This window comes from Pollicipes pollicipes, unplaced genomic scaffold (genome assembly GCF_011947565.3).
Source record: "Pollicipes pollicipes isolate AB1234 unplaced genomic scaffold, Ppol_2.1 Scaffold_5724;HRSCAF=6776_pilon_pilon_pilon, whole genome shotgun sequence".
NCBI lineage: Eukaryota > Metazoa > Arthropoda > Thecostraca > Pollicipedomorpha > Pollicipedidae > Pollicipes > Pollicipes pollicipes.
The window spans coordinates 20,730,551-20,750,901 of record NW_023596746.1 but is presented as its reverse complement, the minus strand read 5'-3'; the positions used below and the strand labels follow the sequence as shown (position 1 = coordinate 20,750,901).

At 51.0% G+C, this 20,351-nt stretch overlaps 1 protein-coding gene across 1 annotated transcript in view; it reads right to left on the bottom strand.

The window, feature by feature from the left end:
- Positions 1 to 16,626: 16,626 nt before the first annotated feature.
- Positions 16,627 to 20,351, bottom strand: part of LOC119102791 (cell adhesion molecule 2-like) — a 27,740-nt gene continuing 24,015 nt past the window's right edge. The window contains 1 exon segment of the mRNA XM_037226245.1: positions 16,627 to 16,658. Coding sequence (XP_037082140.1) covers positions 16,627 to 16,658 — 32 coding nt within the window.

The window sequence follows — 20,351 nt, the reverse complement described above, 5'->3', positions numbered from 1 at the left end:
GCCAGACGGTCGGCAGAACACACGCATCAACGGCGGGACTGATGGTCTCACTGACAGGAGGACCGGCTGTGCGGACTGGCAGCGAGATGGTCCGGCACTTGCTAGGCGGAGATGTGCGTGAGCTGGCGGAAAAGTGGACAAACGCTGGGCAGGAGGGAATATTGGTTAGCGGCAACGTAGACAGACGCTGGGCAGGAGGGGGTAGTGGTTGGCGGCAACTTGGACAGACTCTTGACAGGATGACCGAGCGGGTTGGCGACGGCCAACCGTGGATGATGGGGCGGATCAGACGACCAACCGCGGATAATGGGGCGGATCAGACGACCAGACGTGGATAATGGGGCGGAGCCAGACAACCAGCCGTGGATAATGGGGCGGAGCCAGACGGTTAAGCGCGCGGTCTGCGCAGTCCGAACAGGGCTCAGTCGTCCGACGACGTGCGGCAGGGGGAAGCTCAGAGCCGGAGGGGAGGGGACGGCCGAGCGGTGCCTGGGGCGAGCTGCAGCCATTCGCGGCAGATGTTCGTCGTCGTTTCACCGCCCATTCCAGGTAATGCTCAGCCATTCAGACTGATGCCAGCAACAGATAAGTCGAGCAAATGGATTCGGCGCAGTGTGTCGCTCAGCGAGACGCTCTGCTTGATCGCTGGCCCCTCTCGGGACTCCGGAGCCTCCCCCGCCGGAGCTCCGGAGGTCACCGCCCGGTGGGCGCCGCCGGACCGGCAGTTTGCATGTACAGTGGTGTGGCGCGAGATGCAGGACCGTGCTGATGGACTGCGGCCGCGGCCAGACACGGCCCGTCCAGCTGCCACGGCTGAGTTACGAGCGCTATGTGTCTCACCGGCTCGGGCCGTCGACTGAAGGTCAGGTGGGGGGCGCACGCCGCCGCCGCCGCGGGCGTTCGACATTGGAGTGCTCCGCCGCTCGCCCCGGCAGCGGGCCGCGACGCCGTTACCGGTTCGGCATGCCCCGAACGGAAGCGCTACGCGTCACGGCGGCCGCCGGAGCCGGCCGGGCCGCGGCCGCGTGCCGTCGGAAGCACCGAGCGGCCGGCTCGCCGCTCCGAGTGCGACAGGTCACGTCAGGCGCGTGCCGAGCTGCCGGCCGGCGCCGTGGCCGGGGCCGGTCCCAAGTGCGCGCCGGCAGGCCGGCCGGCAGCGCCGCTGCAACCGGTCCCAGGGCGGCACCGCGGCCGACCGACGCGCGCCGGTCACGAGCGCGCCGCGGCCAGACGAGACGTGAGCGGCGCTCCTGGGCCGCCCGGGAGCTGTCCGCCGGTCGCGGACACGGCCGCGCCCTGTCACATCGATTGGTGCAGGAATTCATTAGGCGGCGGCCTGCTGGCGTCGAACTGGAGTCCGGCAGTGGGCAGTGATTGACCTGTTCCGGCTGGGCGCGGCGACGCCCTGCGCTGGCAGGGCGCGGCCGGGCGCGACACAGCTGCGGGGTCGTAGGTGCGCAGAGTGCCTCGGCACTCCGCCCCGCCAGGGTGCCGAGGTCGCCAGGTCATCCGGAGGAAGCTGACACGGCTCCCCCAGGCACCAGTATACGGATCATTCCCTGGCGCAGGTGACGCCATTAAATATTCATGGGTCAGATGATGATTGGCATGATGCATCTGCCTGCGTGACATTTCGTGTCTGCCGGCGGTCTCCTAACTGGATGGCAGGATGACGTTGGTAGCTACCAGGACTACCAGGGGCATTAGCAATGCATGCTGAAAATGCATCGGGAGAACCCTTGTACTCAGAAATAAAATTTTAAGCAGGATTTTGCCAGCTCTGTTGAAGTTTGCATACACTTTACGGGTATTAATTGCAACATAATGCCAATCTTTGATATAGGCATATCAAATTCTGGACAACCATGACGTTATCTGTCCCGAAGACGATTGAAAAACTGTTTATGTCGTTCCAAAATTTGCATTTCGGTAAAGCTTACGTGTGCGCCTTGAAACCCTTTCGGCCGGGATAATATGCAGAGGCTTCACAGACAACAGCTCCACCCAAACCGCTCTATATTTTTTTACCCGCTTTGGTCAACAAGTAAACGTAAGTCGTAAACTCATTAATCGAAAGCTGTGACTTTAAAACCGTAACAATAGTAGTTTGGAAAAAATGAAACAAGCACGCCAGCCTGCTAATCAGGATGCATTGCGTTACGCTAGAGAAACATCGTGAAACGCTTACTAGCCCCTCATTTGGATATCAAAACGTGCTCATTAAGCACAACCATGAAACCCAATGTTCCGGCGCTTATTCCAATCAACGGAGCATGATTGACGCGATGCATGAGCTGCAGGTAAAACCTTGTCTAGGGTTGCAGCATTACTCAGGCAGCAAGCCGGCCAGGCGCCTGGCCAGCCCATGGCACCAGTGGTGGATCGATGAAGTTTTGATGGAGAGGCGGATTTACAATTTAATGAAATGGCTTTTATTCTTCTTAGTAGCGTCAGAGTAAATCAAGCCAGCAGATCCTTTCGTCGTCAGAAAGTGCAGTTAGTTGGTCTGCTGTGGGTGGTTTCTCAAACGGATATGCTATTCGGGTATTGATATTTCGTAAGTCTGTGGCAGCCAAATACGTCCTTAAAACTCACGGATCCCGACTGTTTCGTTAAGTGGATGTGTGAACTGAACATTTAGGTTATTTATGCATGGGTCGGTAAAAATGTAGTTAACAAACTGATGCTGATCTAAGTGTTCAATTGTAACGAACTCTTCAAGATGAAAATGGACGCCCAGGGAAGGGTTTCAACTAGGAGTTTGGTCGACCCGCAGTTTTATCAACGAATCTCCTGCACCCACTTGTTCAGCTGGCAGACGGCGATTCATAAGCACGACTCGAACAAGGAAACTGTCGGAGGCCTGATTGGAAAGCTTCAACGAATGGAATTAAAACTTCCGTCAATAAAGTGACGGTCAATACACATGCAATATCCTTTACTGGAACAACTCCGCGTTTGAAAAAGAAATTCCAGCTTAGCGGGCCTCTACATTTTGTATTATTGTTAAACACCGGCCACAAGGTTGAGCAGATCGGGTGCGATCAGGCGCCAGCCATCTGTGCTCCTGAGCAGTCCCCTCCACGGACAGAGCGGCGCCATCCGGTCCCGCGCGGCTGTCGCAGCGAGCGTCAGTGGCCGGCCGGTGCCTGGCGCTGATACTGGGCACGCCACCGGCCGGCACCAGCCCGCACGGGGTTCGAGGCCTCAGGACTCAGAGGCCCAGCCCGCAGCGGCGACGCAGGTCAGCGGCTGGCACTCACCGTCAGCAGAGGGCGGGGTCAGCAGCAGTGCTAGGGTCAGCACGCCGAGCATGGACGCAGGTCGGCGGCTGGCACTCACCGTCAGCAGAGGGCGGGGTCAGCACGCCGAGCATGGACGCAGGTCAGCGGCTGGCACTCACCGTCAGCAGAGGGCGGGGTCAGCACGCCGAGCATGGACGCAGGTCAGCGGCTGGCACTCATCGTCAGCAGAGGGCGGGGTCAGCACACCGAGCATGGACGCAGGTCAGCGGCTGGCACTCACCGTCAGCAGAGGGCGGGGTCAGCACACCGAGCATGGACGCAGGTCAGCGGCTGGCACTCACCGTCAGCAGAGGGCGGGGTCAGCAGCAGTGCTAGGGTCAGCACGCCGAGCATGAACGCAGGTCAGCGGCTGGCACTCACCGTCAGCAGAGGGCGGGGTCAGCAGCAGTGCTAGGGTCAGCACGCCGAGCATGCTGACCGCGGCGCGGGGGGCCGTATCGGCCGCGACCCGGCCGCGCCCGCCCGGCTCCAGCGGGCTGCTGTACCAGCCCGGCTCCAGGGGTCGGCCAGGAAGGCCCCGGGGTGCTGTACCAGCTCGGCAGGACCGTCTTCCGTCCTCGGAGTCGTCAGGGCTTCCCCATGCTCCGCCGCCGGGCCGTCAGCAGCATTGCGGCGGTGCCTGCGAATGGAACGCCCGGTCAACGCCTTGCCGTCGGCAATAAAGGAAGATGAAGTGCCTTAGTTAGTTTTGTTCGTTAAATTGGCCGTCCATATACCTGGGCCACCACCGTCCTTGGCCGAATGAAAAGAGGATTAAGGGCGGGGAAGAATTACACCAGAGACGCAGCTGCTCTGCCCATGGCAGCCGCGGTGAGCCCCGCCGGAGCTGCGGCAGCGCCATTATTGCCCACGTCGAATGGAATGATGTCGTGGAGGGCACACCATGATTGAATGGAAAAGCTCCAAGGGCACACGCGAGTTGAGAATTGTGCAAATTTGTCAGACTGGTGGCATTTGTGGATGGTGCAGTGAGTTAAGTTATTGCGAAAACTTTCGAAATGCTCAGAGAAAATTAAAGTCGGCCGTTGCTTTCCATGGGAAGAAAGAGTGATAAAAGATTTCATCTCAATCGGTCTGAATTAACCACATAATCAAGTTGTCTTGCGCTAAAATCACTTGGTCGTATGCATCAGGGCGGTTTCAGAGGTGGGACTTCATCTGTAAACTTCCTTTTTTGGACTCCCTGTTCAGGACTGTACCGCTAGTTTGGAACACTGGACAATCCGATTCAGCGGTTATTGCAGCATACAATGCGGTTACAGTAATTTACCATAAGCACCATAAAGAACGGCAAAAACTGAAGGCATCGTGGCAGCTCAGGTTCAGTCAGTACAGCGAACGCCATGGCAAGTTATGAATCTCAATAACTCTCAAACAATAGTTCAAAAAAGAAATATTACCTTTGACAGTGCTCCAATCGAGAGAAATAATTATGGTCTGCAAACGACAAGTCCTAGCAATTATATGTTTCTCCAATTCAGATAAGTCCTTTGAAAAATGATGGGTTAAACGTCTTTTCTTGTAAATATTAATGTACTATTTTTGCAAAGAATTTGCCCGTTGGGAAGCATTTCTCGCTGCAGCTCCAGTGAAAACGGCTATCATTGCACACAACATTGGTATATGATGCATGCGTTTGAAGGCGTCTGTGGTTGGGGTGGAAGCCATAATTTGGTTGCGCCCTCACTTTCGCAGGGATAATGGAGGCATGGCCGCATGTGAAGGATTATTCGTGGTCAAGGAGCCGCCATTCTTGGCTCAATATTGGTCCATATGATTCATTACTCATCGGTGCATCACCCCCTACTAATGGAATCCATTTTCGTGATAGGACGTCGTGTTGTTTGTGTTGTTCGTTATACTACAATTGTTGGCACCGTTGTTATTCTAATCCAAGCAGCCAACATGCGTCTGGAGCCCCAACAATTCCAGGATGCCACAAACATAGGATCATAGGGAGTCCTGGATCCTCCATTGGAATCTAGACACATGTTTGCACTAAGAAGGCTCATTTTTTAAGGATTTAATTTGAATTTTTTGAATGAACGGATCTCTGGAATCAAAGGTCACGCTAAGTAGTGTCTTTGTGAGCGCTTCCCCTACCACCTGATCTCGCAATTCCATGTAAATGACTGAATTTGGTGGCGAAAGCTGAACATGTCGCAATAATACGGTAAATGGCAATGGCTCAGCACGGTCCGTCCTCCTTCTGGCGTCCTTTGACCTTTAGCGCGGCAGCTGCCACCGGCCGCAGGCCATGCCCATCAAGGACGAATGGACTCATGGTCTATTCGACTGAACAAAGACGTTTGCATTGGGCGCTGGCACAAAATGCCATTACGCAATGTATTTTGATCCGTAGCAGGTCAGACCAAAAAGAAATGAACCGCTCTCGTGGTGAGATGAACCGCTCTCGTGGTGAGATGAACCGCTCTCGTGCTGAGATGAACCGCTCTCGTGCTGAGATGAACCCTTCTCGTGGTGAGATGAACCGCTCTCGTGCTGAGATGAACCCTTCTCGTGGTGGGATGAACCGCTCTCGTGGTGAGATGAACCGCCCTGGTGGTGTGGCGAACCGCTCTCATGGTGAGATGTTTTCCGGGCGGCCTACTCTTCTGGTCGCAGCGCATCCGCGTTGCTGCCCTTTAATTAACATAGCCGCCGTTGCCACTAATCATCCGATCACCAGATATACGTTTTACTGCTGATTAACCACGTAATTCCGTCGCGTTTTACGATTGCATAGAACCTGTCGAAGCCTCCATCATCCCTTTGCATATACTTCCATGATTTTCAGACATAATTCAATGTTCGGTGCGAGGTGGCAATAGCACCAGCACATCCAACTGAGTTTTCAAAAGTCGTCGATCCTTTTAAAACGCATAATGATTAGGTGCAACCGGTGAATCTTCTCTTACCTGTAAAAGCAACAATGGCTGTTTGCTGGGTAGTATTGTCACTTATTGTGCAAACCGAGGCATTTTGAAAGCTTTGCTTTTTCGTGGAAAGATGTTGTTTTTGTTTTCTTCCAAAATGTGTTCACCTTGTTCATTTTCAAGTTTTCAATCATTGAACACACTATCTCAAGAACACTTCTTGGCATGTTTCATCAGCTTCCTCAAGAGCTTATGCTGCACCATGTTGTGCTGTTAACTGGTGACGTGCGAGAACGATGACGCTTCTCATCGCTATAATGTGACATTTTAGCGTTGCTTACATCTGCTTCGATGCGATGCGATGAAAGACGGGCGGGAGAGTGACATCCTCCCCGACCCCCATCGTTTACCGAACACATATGTTGGAGTATGTTATGCCGTGGGTAGAGGCATGTATAGGAAGGCAGATGGGTAAGTAGCCTGCCAGTTGTTGAAGTTTTGTTCGTGGATCCCCGCAACTTTCATCCCCACCTGCGCTGTCAGGGCCCAGCATCATTGCCAGGTGGTCAAAGAACTGAAAGAGAAGAATAATTGTCTGGTGCATTACTTTCGTTGCTCGCCACAAACGCGTAATATTGTAAAATCGACAAGGTGCGTCTCCCCCTTCGCCCCCCCCCCTCCCCCCGCCCCCAGTCAGAGAGACGTACCTATGGCAGGGGTGCACTTCGCCACAATCAAATAACTTCACATGCTATGGTTTCGCACATCGGCAAGTGTGACGTCCAGGGCCCGTCGCCCTATTCTGGTGTCGCATCTCGCTCCCCACTCGCCCCCAGACCGCTAGGACCTTCGTAATTTTCAAACTTCCCATGATCGGCTTGGTGCAAAAGAGCACAAGTTCGGTCTCTCTTCAATTTCTATTGGTGCTAACGATGTTATTTGATGAAATTGAGATATCATATAATTGTGTAATCATACATCATATGAATTTAGATATATAAACCATACAATGCAAGCTTTTTGTAAGAACTGGACGGTTCATTTGAACGAAAAATCCTATAGTGAAGTCATTAATCCGTGTTATTATTCCCTCCAGGACGCCTGGCATTGTAAAGAGACCCTTTAACAGAAAAGTTTGACTGAGCCCTCTGTGGTCAAGATGAGCTCATAGCTATGTGCTGACTGAATGGCTAAGTGTGCGAGTTATGATCATGTCTTACCACGCACACCAGACGAAGCAAAAATCTACGCGATACTCTCGTTTTCTCAAATACCACGCAACCTAAAAGTTGCTAGGAAGCGGTTTTTGGTGTGCCTACTAACTAGACAACGAGACGTCATTTCAACAAAACATACAGCTAGATCATCCGAGAACGTTTTTGTTCACAACCTGGCGGTCAGAATGGCCGCTCACTGCATTGTCACCCAGCCATAGCGACGGACAAGGTTCGCAACGCGGTCGAGGCACTCTCGACTGGAGGCTGGTGTCCAGGGGAAATGTCCGCCGTTGATGCCACCCTTACGAAAATGATTGTCATAAAGCGGACGACTTGCTCAGCCCGTCCCTGGACACACCTAGCCACTTGATTACCCCGGTCCACCGGAAGCTGGTGGCGCCGTTCGCGGAAGGCCAGGAGGGGACGGAGAAAAGATCAGATTTGGGAACGCTTCGTACGTCTGTGTGCGTGGAGATTTGTTGCACTTAACTCTTTGCCGAATGAGCTGTTTTTGTGAATCAGAACTATTGGTTTGCCCAGTTTACCTTGCGTTTACCGCGTATTTTGCCAAGTTCACTTTGGCTGGGTTCAATTAGACATCGTTTGAAACCATATCTCGTCAGTCACGTCATCACTATGCAGCACTGCGCGATTGTCATGAATTGCCGCACTGGTTTTCAGTGGTTTTCCCGCCCATGTGTATTGAAGACTGTGGTATTTAGCGTTGTTGTTCGTGAGTGTAAGCCATTCGTTTTTCACTGCTGACTTCATTTGACTCTAAACATCTTGACCTAGGCTACCGTAACACTATAATCATAGGAGATCATCACGCAGGCACCACATTTTCTAAAAAAAACAAAAAACTGTGCATTGCCTTACTAGGGGAAAAGGAAACAGGCACACATTTGACTCAACACCCCCCCCCCCCCCTCCCCCGTTGTGTTATTCCAAGATACTCTCCAGAGCGCGTGTGAAGTATAGATGGTGAATTGACAGACATTTATGTAGTCGTACAGTTCAGTTTGCGTTTTTTCCGTTGCATTTGATGTTTATGGCACGAGAGATGATTTGCCAAGGTGAACACCATTTTGTTAAAAAAAAGCTGCCTGACTAAGCCGCCTGGAGAATAAATGCTACAGTATTAATGGCATTGCTGATCCACAAAACTAATTGAGTGACACCGATTATACATTTCTAATTGCTTGTCTTGTCGTGTGCCACTTCTCGGAGGACTTTGACAGCGCAGTCGGTTTACTTTAGACCCGGCCAGCCTGCCGCCTTTGGATAGACTCCCTCAGCACTCTGTTTGATCTTCTTTCATGCCGACCGACGCACTACTCGTTGGTAGAAGTGAAAAACCAAGTATGATGTCCTGCATGCTCACAAAGACCTCATTGTTGGTGCATTCTCTCACGGTTGTTCGTTTCTTTTGGCGTCAGGGGCAGGTTCAAGTATTTGTACTTTCTTGATGATGAACACGATTCTGCTCCGAAATCGAAACATACATACATGAAATCACTTGGCGTGCTATGGTGCTATGGTGCTATGACATGTCTAACGTGAACCTATTCGTGCTATGGCCATTGCCCTAAAGACCTCCAGTGGATAGGATTATAACATTTGTTTTTTCAAGCTACACCCACGCAGCTTCCAGCCACACATTAATAGGTACGCACGGGGCGTAAGTGTTCAGCAATGCTACCAGTGGGGATGTCTGTACCCACGCAGCAGTGCGCATTTTCAGCCAATGCATACTTATCTCCCTGTGGTATATTGGGAAGGTTTGTCCTCCTTTGCCAGACCCCCAGATAGCGTCCATCTGTCACCTGTCAGCAGAAGCGGCTCGCCGCAAGGCGCCGGGGGAGCGTGCAGTAGGCCGGCTATGCATAGACATCATTTATCTGTGCGTCGGGCTTGCAGACACACAGCCCAACAGACGGAGAACAAGGTCGCGGGGCGTGGGAGAAGCCAGTGGTTCAGGCTGAGTCGAATGCTCACCCGCCAGCAGGTCAGTGCAAACGCGCTCGCAAGCAATGAGCGGTCTAACATAGTCTTAATGCATTGGCCGTAAGGTGATCTGTCATCAGCGCGTCACGTGACCAGCCGACAGCTCCCGTCACGTGACCAGCGGACAGCTTCCGTCACGTGGCTAGCCGACAGCTCCTGTCACGTGGCCAGCCGACAGCTCCTGTCACGTGACCGGCCGACAGCTCCCATCACGTGACCAGCAGACAGCTCCCGTCACGTGGCCAGCCGACAGCTCCCATCACGTGACCAGCCGACAGCTCCCGTCACGTAACCAGCCGACAGCTGCCGTCACGCCCTCCAAGCCGTACCTTGGCGGAGCTCCCGTCCGACGCGGCTCTCGTCAGTCGGAAAGCGGGCTGAGTTGCGGGCCACTCCCTCAGCCCCGCCACGCGCCGCTCACCACACCACGCGACCAGCGTCGGCCGTGCACAGCGGTCCGCCCCCGCGCCCGCGCCCGGCGCCCTTCAGTCTCGTCGGCCGCCGATGCAGCTCGACGAGCCGGCGTGCGCTCCGCTGACGTCACCGGCCGCGGACCGCCCGTCGCCGCCGACGACCCCGGCCGTCGTCGCCGGAAGACTGGCCGTCGGCGGCGTCGGTGCCGACGGCGCGGCCCGGGGGCGGGCACCAAGGGCGCGGCTCGGCGGACGCGGCGGCCTGGGGACAGATGCCGCTGGGTGGGACGAGGCTCCAGGGACAGACACCGCCGGGTGGGACACGGCTGTCTAGGGACAGACACCGGCCGTCGGGTGGGACGCGGCTGTCTGGGGACAGACACCGCCGGGTGGGATGCGGCTGTCTGGGGACAGACGCCGGCCGTCGGGTGGGACGCGGCTGCCTGGGGACAAACACCGCCGGGTGGTGTGCCTCAACCACCCTGGATGGTACGTGATCTGGCGACTTATCCAGCAATGTTGGGCAACGCTGTGGGACTGAGGGGTGCATCAACTGTAGCGGAAAAATCGGTACAGCGCAGTGTTCAGCATGTGAGGGGCGTCCCAGAGAGGCTTCCGACTGTGGGGTGGTTGTGTCCATCGCGAAATAGCGGAAACGCGAATGGTGGCCAAAAAGCAATCATTTGTCGACCATAAACCCGGACATAAGTGCCCGCTTAAGCTAAGTAGCTACTAAAAACTGTTCCAATGACGTCAAGTGAAGACTGGGCCAGTCACTTGCATTCCCCTGACACAGGCGGCGCCGGGGATCCCAGAAGTGCATTGGTAGTCACTTTGATTTGTGCAACTATTCAATTCTCAATTGATTAAGAGTCCATATAAAGCTTTGAAAAGACTGGCCTTTAAATCAAGAGTTGGATGCCCCGCTCAGTTTTCACAGATGGTTTGCACTAAGGTCGGCGACAAAAATGTTATTTTCCTGCGACGCTTGGTGCAAAAAAATGTTTTTGACCGAAGTTTTGGTGACTGTCAGGGCAGAACATTACAGCGCGCATTCCACAACCTTGTGTCGGCTTCAATGGTAATACGTTTCATCCCACACCAACAAACCTCTGTAAAGACCCATTACTGTACCCTATGGCGCGATGGCATCTTTCTCAGGCTCCATCACAGCCTGGCGACAAAAATATCCTATGATTTTTAGTTTGTCACTACCCCGGTGACAGGTCGGAGACAAATCAATGCATTTCCTATGGCCGGCCGGTCGGTCGATTCGCCGTTTTTAACAGCCGACCCTCAGTGCCCCGAACTAGACAGTACAAAATACTGAAAAAGCTGGATATGACGATCCATTTGGCCGCAATGGCAGGTTTTGATTGTCGCGATGCAATTGAGATATGTGAGATAGGCGGTGAATTTCAATGCACTTATGCTCTGCAAGCGGCGCTCACATTATATTTTCACGATTGCCTATCTAGGTTTAATTTTTGGTGCTTGTTAACTTATTATTGACAGTTCAGGGAAGGTCGGCGAAATGATCAAATCAAGAAAATAGTTGACCTGTGATTATTCAGACTAACATTTCAAGACACAGAAAAGAAACAGAAAGACTGTTGACTCACCGTAACAGTCCAAGCACCGAGCCTTCCGCCCTTTGAAGAGAACCGTGGACTCGGCGCTGAGGGCTGATGGCACTCCTCAGGGAAAGGAACGACAAGAGGTGTGAATACTTCTTAAGTGTCCTGTTATGCCATTGTTGCTTAGTTCCTAATTGAGAATCGTTGCCAATTAACTAGATATTCAAATCAGGGTATTACCTAGCTCCTGTTCAGTTCAGGCCTCCAGCCTCCGTACCCCGCCCAATTTGCGAAGAAGTGTGCAAAATCTGATGAGACAGGCACGTGTACTTTGGGGAAAGACTGCATGATTTTTCTTTGCTGGCCCTTCCACTTTTCCTCGAAAATTTCCCTCTCCTTAAAATGCAATCTTTTCATGAATGTTTTGTTAGCATTTGAATGACAATTTTTCCCAGTTAAACCTTTTCCCAATTTCAATCTTGCCAGCTGGAAACTGATATGACAGCCAAGGATTTAGGCAACGATGAGGCAATTAGGCGTGAGGAGTAAGAAGTTACAGACAATATACATGCAATGATGAGGGAGGGGGTGTTAGGAGCTACATTACCATCTCGCTTTAGCCAGGAGTTGCAATTCAAATGAAAGGTGTTTTTTGGGAGGGGATTTTGGTCCAATTGCTATAGCAGTTCAGTGACAAATTGACATTTGGCTCTCTCCCTCCGAAAGCCACTTCGGCTATTTGCTGGTGATAGCACCCCTATTGGAAAAAAGTAAAACTGGAGGTGAGTCCTTCTGACGTGCTCATTTATATGTGTAACAGCTTCGCACCTATAAGCATGACATTTGCGTGGATGCAAATGTGATATATTCCACTATTCCTTTTGCTAAGATTGAAGCGAAATGTTTTTTTCTGATGGAATATTGAAGATGACCACCATTTATTTCAAGTGCGGGTTGTGATGGCAGACAGTCTAACTTAACACGCGCCCGGATGGCCAGCTAGATACCCTTCGCTCGAGTGAGACGAGTCAATTTGGCCATCTGAGTTCGAGGGAACTAAGAAACCTAGAGACACCAAATTTACAGGGTATGTTGACCTGTACGTGAAATCACTTAGGTCAAAGTTTAAGGTTCCTAGGTTATGACCTTCGGGTGAAATAAGGTCAAACAAGGTCAAATTCCAGGTTGGTCTCGAAAGTGCTCCAGAACCTAGATAACTGTTTCTAAGCAGAATTTCCATGTTCATCTAAGGTTAGTGACCTTGTTTGATCTTTTTAAGGTTATGGCGACCAAAATCATACAAGGCTGCTCTGAGTTTTTCATCTGAATGGACGACAAAGATTACGCTAGGCAGCATGTTTCTAAAAACAAAATGTTGACATGGGTCATTTTAGGTCAGTGACCTATAATGACCTCTAAAAAGTCCATGGAAGATATATAATGCGGTTCCTGCTCTCAATACATGCGAAATGAGCGCCAGAAACTACCCCATACAGCAAGCCCTACAGTAATAAATGGATTAGTTTTGACCTTGGTCTGACCTTATACTTTACCTAAGTCAACGTCATTTGCTCATTTAATATTTTTGTTGCCTAAGAAAGCATCCCAGAGATGTATGGCTGCGTCTAACACTCCATTATTGCATCAGATTGAAAGATTCCCTATAAATTGACTTCGCTGAAATCATGGCTTGACTTTGAGCTGCAATACGTCAGTGACCTTAAAGTGCATCTAAAGTTTTGATGCCAAACGATCCGACATTAAATTGTCTGCAGCTATGCAAAATTTGACGTGGCCACACCGCGCCGTTCGGAAACCATTCTGGAAAAAACTTTGGGAGTCAATTTGACCCTTCCACCCGAGCACGTGTTAAATGCAGCCGTCACTAGAAGAAAATAATGTAGTTTTTGTCTGGCTGTGGCACCATGTCCGGGGTGTCAACTTTTATGCATGATAAGGGCGAGGGGGTAGCAGGACATGGGCCTCACCACCTCTCTTCCCCTAAATGCAACAGATTTAATCCGTTTTATCTTGAGTCGCAGGTAATTCTAAATGTTTATTATCTCGTCTTTTGTAAAACAAACCTTTATTTGAGGAGCATTGCGGTGATCGCCAGTTAAATAATGCCGGAGAAGATAGGCTTTGTGTAATGGTTTCTCCCCATATTTTGTAATTTTCCAGTGCTGGAAGGGACCGGGATTGAAGGGGCCAAATCAATATTGAGGGGGCTGTCGAAAGTGCTGGGCACAGATCCGGGCTGTCGAAACTGCGGGGCACAGATCTGGGCTGCCGAAAATGCGGGGCACAGATCTGGGCTGTCGAAACTGCGGGGCACAGATCCGGGCTGTCGAAACTGCGGGGCACATCGACATAGATGCAATGCAAACTGGAAATGCATGCTTTGATGGAAACACTTTTTCCATTTCGGGGTTCGGGAATAGCCTTTGAAGTATGATGAGCTTTGTTCTCGTAGGTCAAGCGCTGCTGACCACGTTGCTTCAAAGTAGAGGTTGCGTGGCAATCAGCCAAAAAACACGCGCTGTGCGCGAATGTTTGGAAAACTCACTCAACTTTTTGTCAATTTGCTGTTTTTTGTGAATTGCTCTTGCTGCTATTAATCCGAACCAATATTATAATGTTTGGAAAATGATTGGTCGTAAACAATATTTGTAGGGAAGGTTTTGTGGCGGTATGGGCTCAGAACGTCGAATTGTCTTTATTAACGTTGGCGATGTTCCTCGTTTGTTTTCACGACATTCGGCCTGATCTAAGTTTACCTTATACAGTGCGGTAAGACAGATCACATATCTGTGGGATTAAGTGGAAGGGCTTGGAGGCAATCAGCCCACCATAATCGCATTCCAGTTGGCATGCACAAAGTTGGCACTCGCTCATCTGTCAAATTGGCATATAGGCTTGTTTCCAACTTATTATGCACCACCTAGCCAAGAAACCAGACGGCCCAACTTGGATCACCGTGTTCATTGCTCGAAGAGCACTGATGTGAATCACTACAAAACCTTACTTAAGCGAAACAGACACCTTTGGAGACCCACTCAAATGGATCTTGCCAATGCAATGGAATGTCTGTCTTCCATTAAAGTTGAGCAGGCAAATATGTACAAATATTTTGCTTCGAGCATGTTCTAAGCAATTATTATTATAGCAGCCAATAAAAGGAGAGAGATCCACAATATACCACCTGTGAATAACTCACGTCGTGTTATTACAACACTAACATTAAATGACCACTGCAAACTTTAAATCACCTGGCGTCCGAATCACGTAGCATTTAGTGCGCTTTGCACAGTAATGTACTGCCATGTAATGCACATTGCATAGCAAGGCATTGAGTCAACGATACAGGGGCAACGAGGTCAAATAATCTGTTAATAAATTAATCTGTTGATAATCTGAGAATGAAACAACATGATAACAATCCGCTTTCGGACATGCGGGCATGACGGTGGATTAGCACTTGTCATTTATGATTCAAGAATCCTCCATCCTGAGGCGGAACAGTCTGATCAAGCCCTCAATCTCTGGGAATGATATCATTCAGTTCATGTTCTCTGCCTTTTAGCGCCTAGTTTTTCGTTGATAGATCACCCATCATTGCAGCAGTTTTGAACACAGGGCCTGGTTGGGATTGCTCTGCAGGGCGTACGTTGACACGGAACTGGCCGACTGCAGAGCTATAACAACCACGCGCCGGCCTGCCGAGTAGACAACTTGTGCGCCCGTTGGACCGCGGCGGGAGAGCGGCGGGGAGCGGCGGGGGAGCGGCAGGGGAGCGGCGGGGGAGCGGCGGGGAATGGCCGGAGCGACGGGAGAGCGGCGGGGGAGCGACGAGAGAGCGACGGGGGACTGGCGAGGGAGCGGCGGGAGAGCGGCTGGAGCGGCTGCAGAGAGGCGGGGCCCGACCGGGCGGATCAGGCGCAATCAACCACAACTTGGTGAAGCCTCTTGACAGGCAAAACAATCACACTGAGTGGGGAGAGTATCAGGAGTCTAAAAGGAAAGCAGACATTTCTGTAGTTGGCCGTACACGTGGGAGCTTATGACAGTAAGCGGCATATGCAGCTCAATCAAATGATTTGAGAAAAGGCCTATGCACGAATTACGTTTGACGGAACACTACATGCGACTAGACGCATCTTGGGAACAAATGGAAGCGTACCCACATACCCAACGCCAGCGATTTGATCCGGCCGAAGACGAAGCAGAACAAAGCAGGCCTTGTCCATAATGTGTGTCAATACAGGTCAGTAATAAGATAACATAAGGCCTAAAGTATACGCAGGTTTTCCGGTGGTTCCTTAATGACTAAGGACTTAAATATGCTCACAACACGACGCGTTTTTCACATTTTTTAGATATCTCATCGCGTCGTGATGAGATGTCTAAAATACGCGACCACCGACCCCACAGTCTAGTGTTATGCGTACTTCTGTGACTGCATCATTTGTGACCTCAGAGAGTCATGCCGAACCGAACTAGTAGTGTTTTGCATTTCTGTACAATAGGGTTTCAGATGCCGTGGGGAATGTCCGTGATTATTAAGGGCAGGAAGCTGAGCAGCACCTTGAATAATATCGCAGCCCTGGAATCTTCACGCAAAACGAATTTAAGCTGATCCATGTACCCTGCGAAGCGGTGCCCCGTGTCATCGTGCATGCCGGCCCATGCATTCGATGGCAGCAGTTCTGCTTAAAGTTACAATGCCCTGTACGTATTGAGGGACTGAAATAGTTGTCGACGGCCTTTCAAAGAAGCGGGTTCATAACGTATATAAATGGCAAAGCGAAAAGGCATTGTCGTGGACCTGAAAAAAATGATTGTTTTTTTGGAGACAGGATAGTACGCAGGCTCTAGCTACAGGGTCGCATTAAGACTTCGCTCTTTTGCATTACAATGCGGCATTTTGTGGTACTGCTTCCCCGACTTCTGAAGCTCCGCTTTTTTCCAGCTTCTTGGGAACCATCCCCACCCCTGTTCCAACGCTCCCTGATTGGAACAAATAAACTGTCAAATGCTTTGCATGGCTGGTTTTGTGGTCATAGCACTTGCTAAGCGGAGCTTGTAGCGCACACGCCGATCCCACGACCCAGCGTGTGCCGATCCAGTCTATCCGATAATTTGCGCTCCGGCCCTGCCAGACAGGACTGCGAGGGCGTCACCTGCCGGACAGGACATACTCCGACATGGCTGAGCAGTGCAGGTTGACCCTGTCACATGCCGGACGGTACGTACTCCGACACGGCTGCGCAGATGAGGCTGGCCCTGTCACGTGCGGACGGGACGTACTCCGACACGGCTGCGCAGATGAGGCTGACCCTGTCACGTGCCGGACGGGACGTACTCCGACACGGCTGCGCAGATGAGGCTGACCCTGTCACGTGCTGGACGGGACGTACTCCGTCACGGCTGAGCAGTGCAGGTTGACCCTGTCACGTGCCGGACGGTACGTACTCCGACACGGCTGCGCAGATGAGGTTGACCCTGTCACGTGCCGGACGGGACGTACTCCGACACGGCTGCGCAGATGAGGCTGACCCTGTCACGTGCTGGACGGGACGTACTCCGTCACGGCTGAGCAGTGCAGGTTGACCCTGTCACGTGCCGGACGGGACGTACTCCGACACGGCTGCGCAGATGAGGCTGACCCTGTCACGTGCTGGACGGGACGTACTCCGTCACGGCTGAGCAGTGCAGGTTGACCCTGTCACGTGCCAGACGGTACGTACTCCGACACGGCTGAGCAGTGCAGGTTGACCCTGTCACATGCCGGATGGGACGTACCCCGACACGGCTGCACAGTGCGGTTGACCCTGTTCGGTTAGCTGCTAGCAGACTTTTCTCCGTCAGTCAGTGAAAATCCCACCACGGTCGAACGACTCAGGTTGGCCTCGTTTGGACAGCTGCCGGCTGGCTTTTCTTCGGCAGTTGGGCAATACAACCCACCAATCCTGGAGCTCGTACCCATTGACACACCAGGCGCCAGGAGGGAATCCATTGACGGGCGTGAAAAGCGTCGTGTCCGCCCAGGGCTCGTGTCCTGTGCCACAATATCAGACGTCTATCACTCTCCACGAGGCCGCGAGCCTCGTGGCTCGGGCATCAACAGAGTTCGCGTTGCGCCACTGTTCCTGCTTCCAGATTAAAATTGCATACACTGACTGAACAGGTTAAGGCCGCGCCGAGCCCTTCTCAGATCCGCGCAATGCGCGGTGCATCAAGTAAGCTGCAATTTACTGCATTCAGATAGAGCACAGCCGCCACAAGTTCCTTACCGTGCTTTTGAGAAAATCCGTTCGCCGTCGTCCGCAGTAAATAATTCTCTCTTAGCCCCGCTGGGTGATGCTGATTAGTACTGATGTCTTGTTTGGCACGCTGTGGGCGGCTTATTACACTGATGTTGAAACATGTATGAGGCCGAATATTTACACTTATTTCAAAATCCACGACTCGTCCATCTCTACATTTTGGTGACCGGCTGCTGCTCTATTGAGCCAGATTGCATAGACCCAAATAGCCCAACTCCTCTGCCATATTCGGTGATCCCAATTCTGAAGATTGCACAGAAATTTCGATATTTCCTAAACAAATTTACAAATTTCCTGACTTTATACCAGGAATACGAATGCTTTATCTTATCGCACATGGAGCTAAAAACAGAGGGACGCAAAACGATGTCAGGTTTTTGCCAGATGACGCATGACTTTTTAAGTAACTCACAGAATTAAGGACATAATGCGCAATAACGTTCTTCACCATACGATAAAAAGGATTGTTTTTTTGAAAAAAATGCGGCCCATGCGACTCGCTTTCTACACCATTGATGAGAGGCGTTGATGCGGCTGTTTGAATTTTTGTAACTTCTGATTTATCAGCTGCAGTCATCTCAGCAGCACACAGTTCTTTTTTGTCTGCATTTGCTTCACATGTGGTCTACGAAACACAGGATCTGTTGCCACGCATGAATCAGGGTTGTTCAAAACATGGAAGCAAATGCAGCCGTGGTTTAATATGACTGCATACCCGATATCAGAGGGCTTTGCGAAGATTTTTAGCTAAGTGCTTAACCCACAATATATGTTGTTTATAGCCAATCCTGATTATCTAAAAAGTTAGTCCTCGAACTGTACCATACTGCTTGTGCTTCCATAGCGTTATTCATCACCTCGCCGTTTTCATTAAGAGCAAAGAAAATAAAATGTTCACGTAAGCTTTGCGCATAACATAAGCTATATATACTTTTCCACACCAGCAGAGCGTGTGCTTTTATTAGCGTAAGCCGTATTTCCCGGAAAATTCCTTTGCGCATATATGATGCTTTGAAGACAACAGCCAACTCTTATTAATCACCTTCTTTACACCCCTGTCATTGCGTAGCAACTCATCCCATCCCTTCCATGTCATTTTAAATAAGAATAGTTGCATGGCATGTTTGACATTAATTCGATCTGCCTAATGCTACGGTAAACAGACACAGAAACATCTCAACGAGCTACTCAGTGGTAGCAGCTTGGAATCTTTATCATCAAAAATCACAAATTTGCTCATGTTAGGAACTTATTCAAACACAAAACATGCTTCTTCACTATCACAGCTATGGCAGTGGCCATATCGGCCAAAACCTGAAATGGGACACCCAGGTGGTTGCAACTAAGCCTTTGCCGCAACTTATTCTACAATTTTGTGGTCAAGCTTTGTAAATGGCTATATCTGTAAGTGATACAGGACCAGATGGTTGCACAAACCCCAACACTTTTACCGCAACTGAAGTTCAATCATGTGATACGCTATAGGCATTTCCACGCTACCGTTATCGCACAGGAGCTTGACTTGGTGCCAGATATGAAATGCATGGAAGGTATGATAAACAAGAGTGGAACTTATCAGTTTTCGTCGGTTATATCCAAAAGCCAGTGAAGTTGGCTACGAAAGCTTTTTTTCTTTCGTCATGATATCTCGATATGTGACTTTACATTTGCAAATTTGGTCTCATGGGAACAAATAACAAAATAGTCCAAACGTGGTATAGCGAATAGGTACATGATGACGAAACAAAGGCGCTTTCTGATTAACGTTTGCCACTTACGTTGGAAAGCCTAATGATTACGATAAAGGCAAGCTTTTCTATCCTAGTTCTCGTGAATTTTGGATTTGTTAGTGAGCTAGATTTGACAATCCTAGCGAGAAACGTGAAGAAGGTCTGTAACAAATTGCGCATAAACCCGATCGACCTCCCTCACACAGCGTGGTTGGACCCGACTGGAAATGGCTTTACATATCTCCTACTAATGACCGCATCATTTAAACGCCTGGGAAAACGCTCCTAATGCAGTAGTCAACTCCAGTGGCTTCAACCGCTAAATGCGTCATAAATATGATGCTCCCTAATTTGAGGTGTGAGTTGTCGCACACGAAAACATCGACTGAACAGCCGATGCACATCAGCACAGCGGCTGAGACACGAGCACACCATTTGCGTCACAAGTGAAGTGTGCCACCCGCCAGACAACTGAAAGTGAACACACTGGGCTGGTCTAGAGGATGTCCGCGACGAAAACATCCCGCCATGTTCAGCGCGCCGTCAGCTGATGCACAGAAGGCCTGTGGCGTGGCCGTGGCTGTGTGCAGTGGCCGCCTGTAAGGCCCTGCGTGCCAGCTCCGTAGGCACACCCTGTCGGCCTGATGGATTGTAATGGCTGAAATCATTCCATCGCACCTGGTCGTTTCTCGTGCCGTTTTACCCGGCACACCCGAAGCGAGGACCTGCCGATTGTGGCGTCTGCGTGGCCCTGGAGTGATGCAGGCAACAGGTGGGGAGTTCCACCATTGGTGAGTAAACCAACATCGCATTGACGCCGGCGGAAGCCGACGGGGAAGTTCGGCGGCGTAGAATGGTGGCACGAGCTGGCCAGTACTCTGCTGTCGATGCCTGACAGTT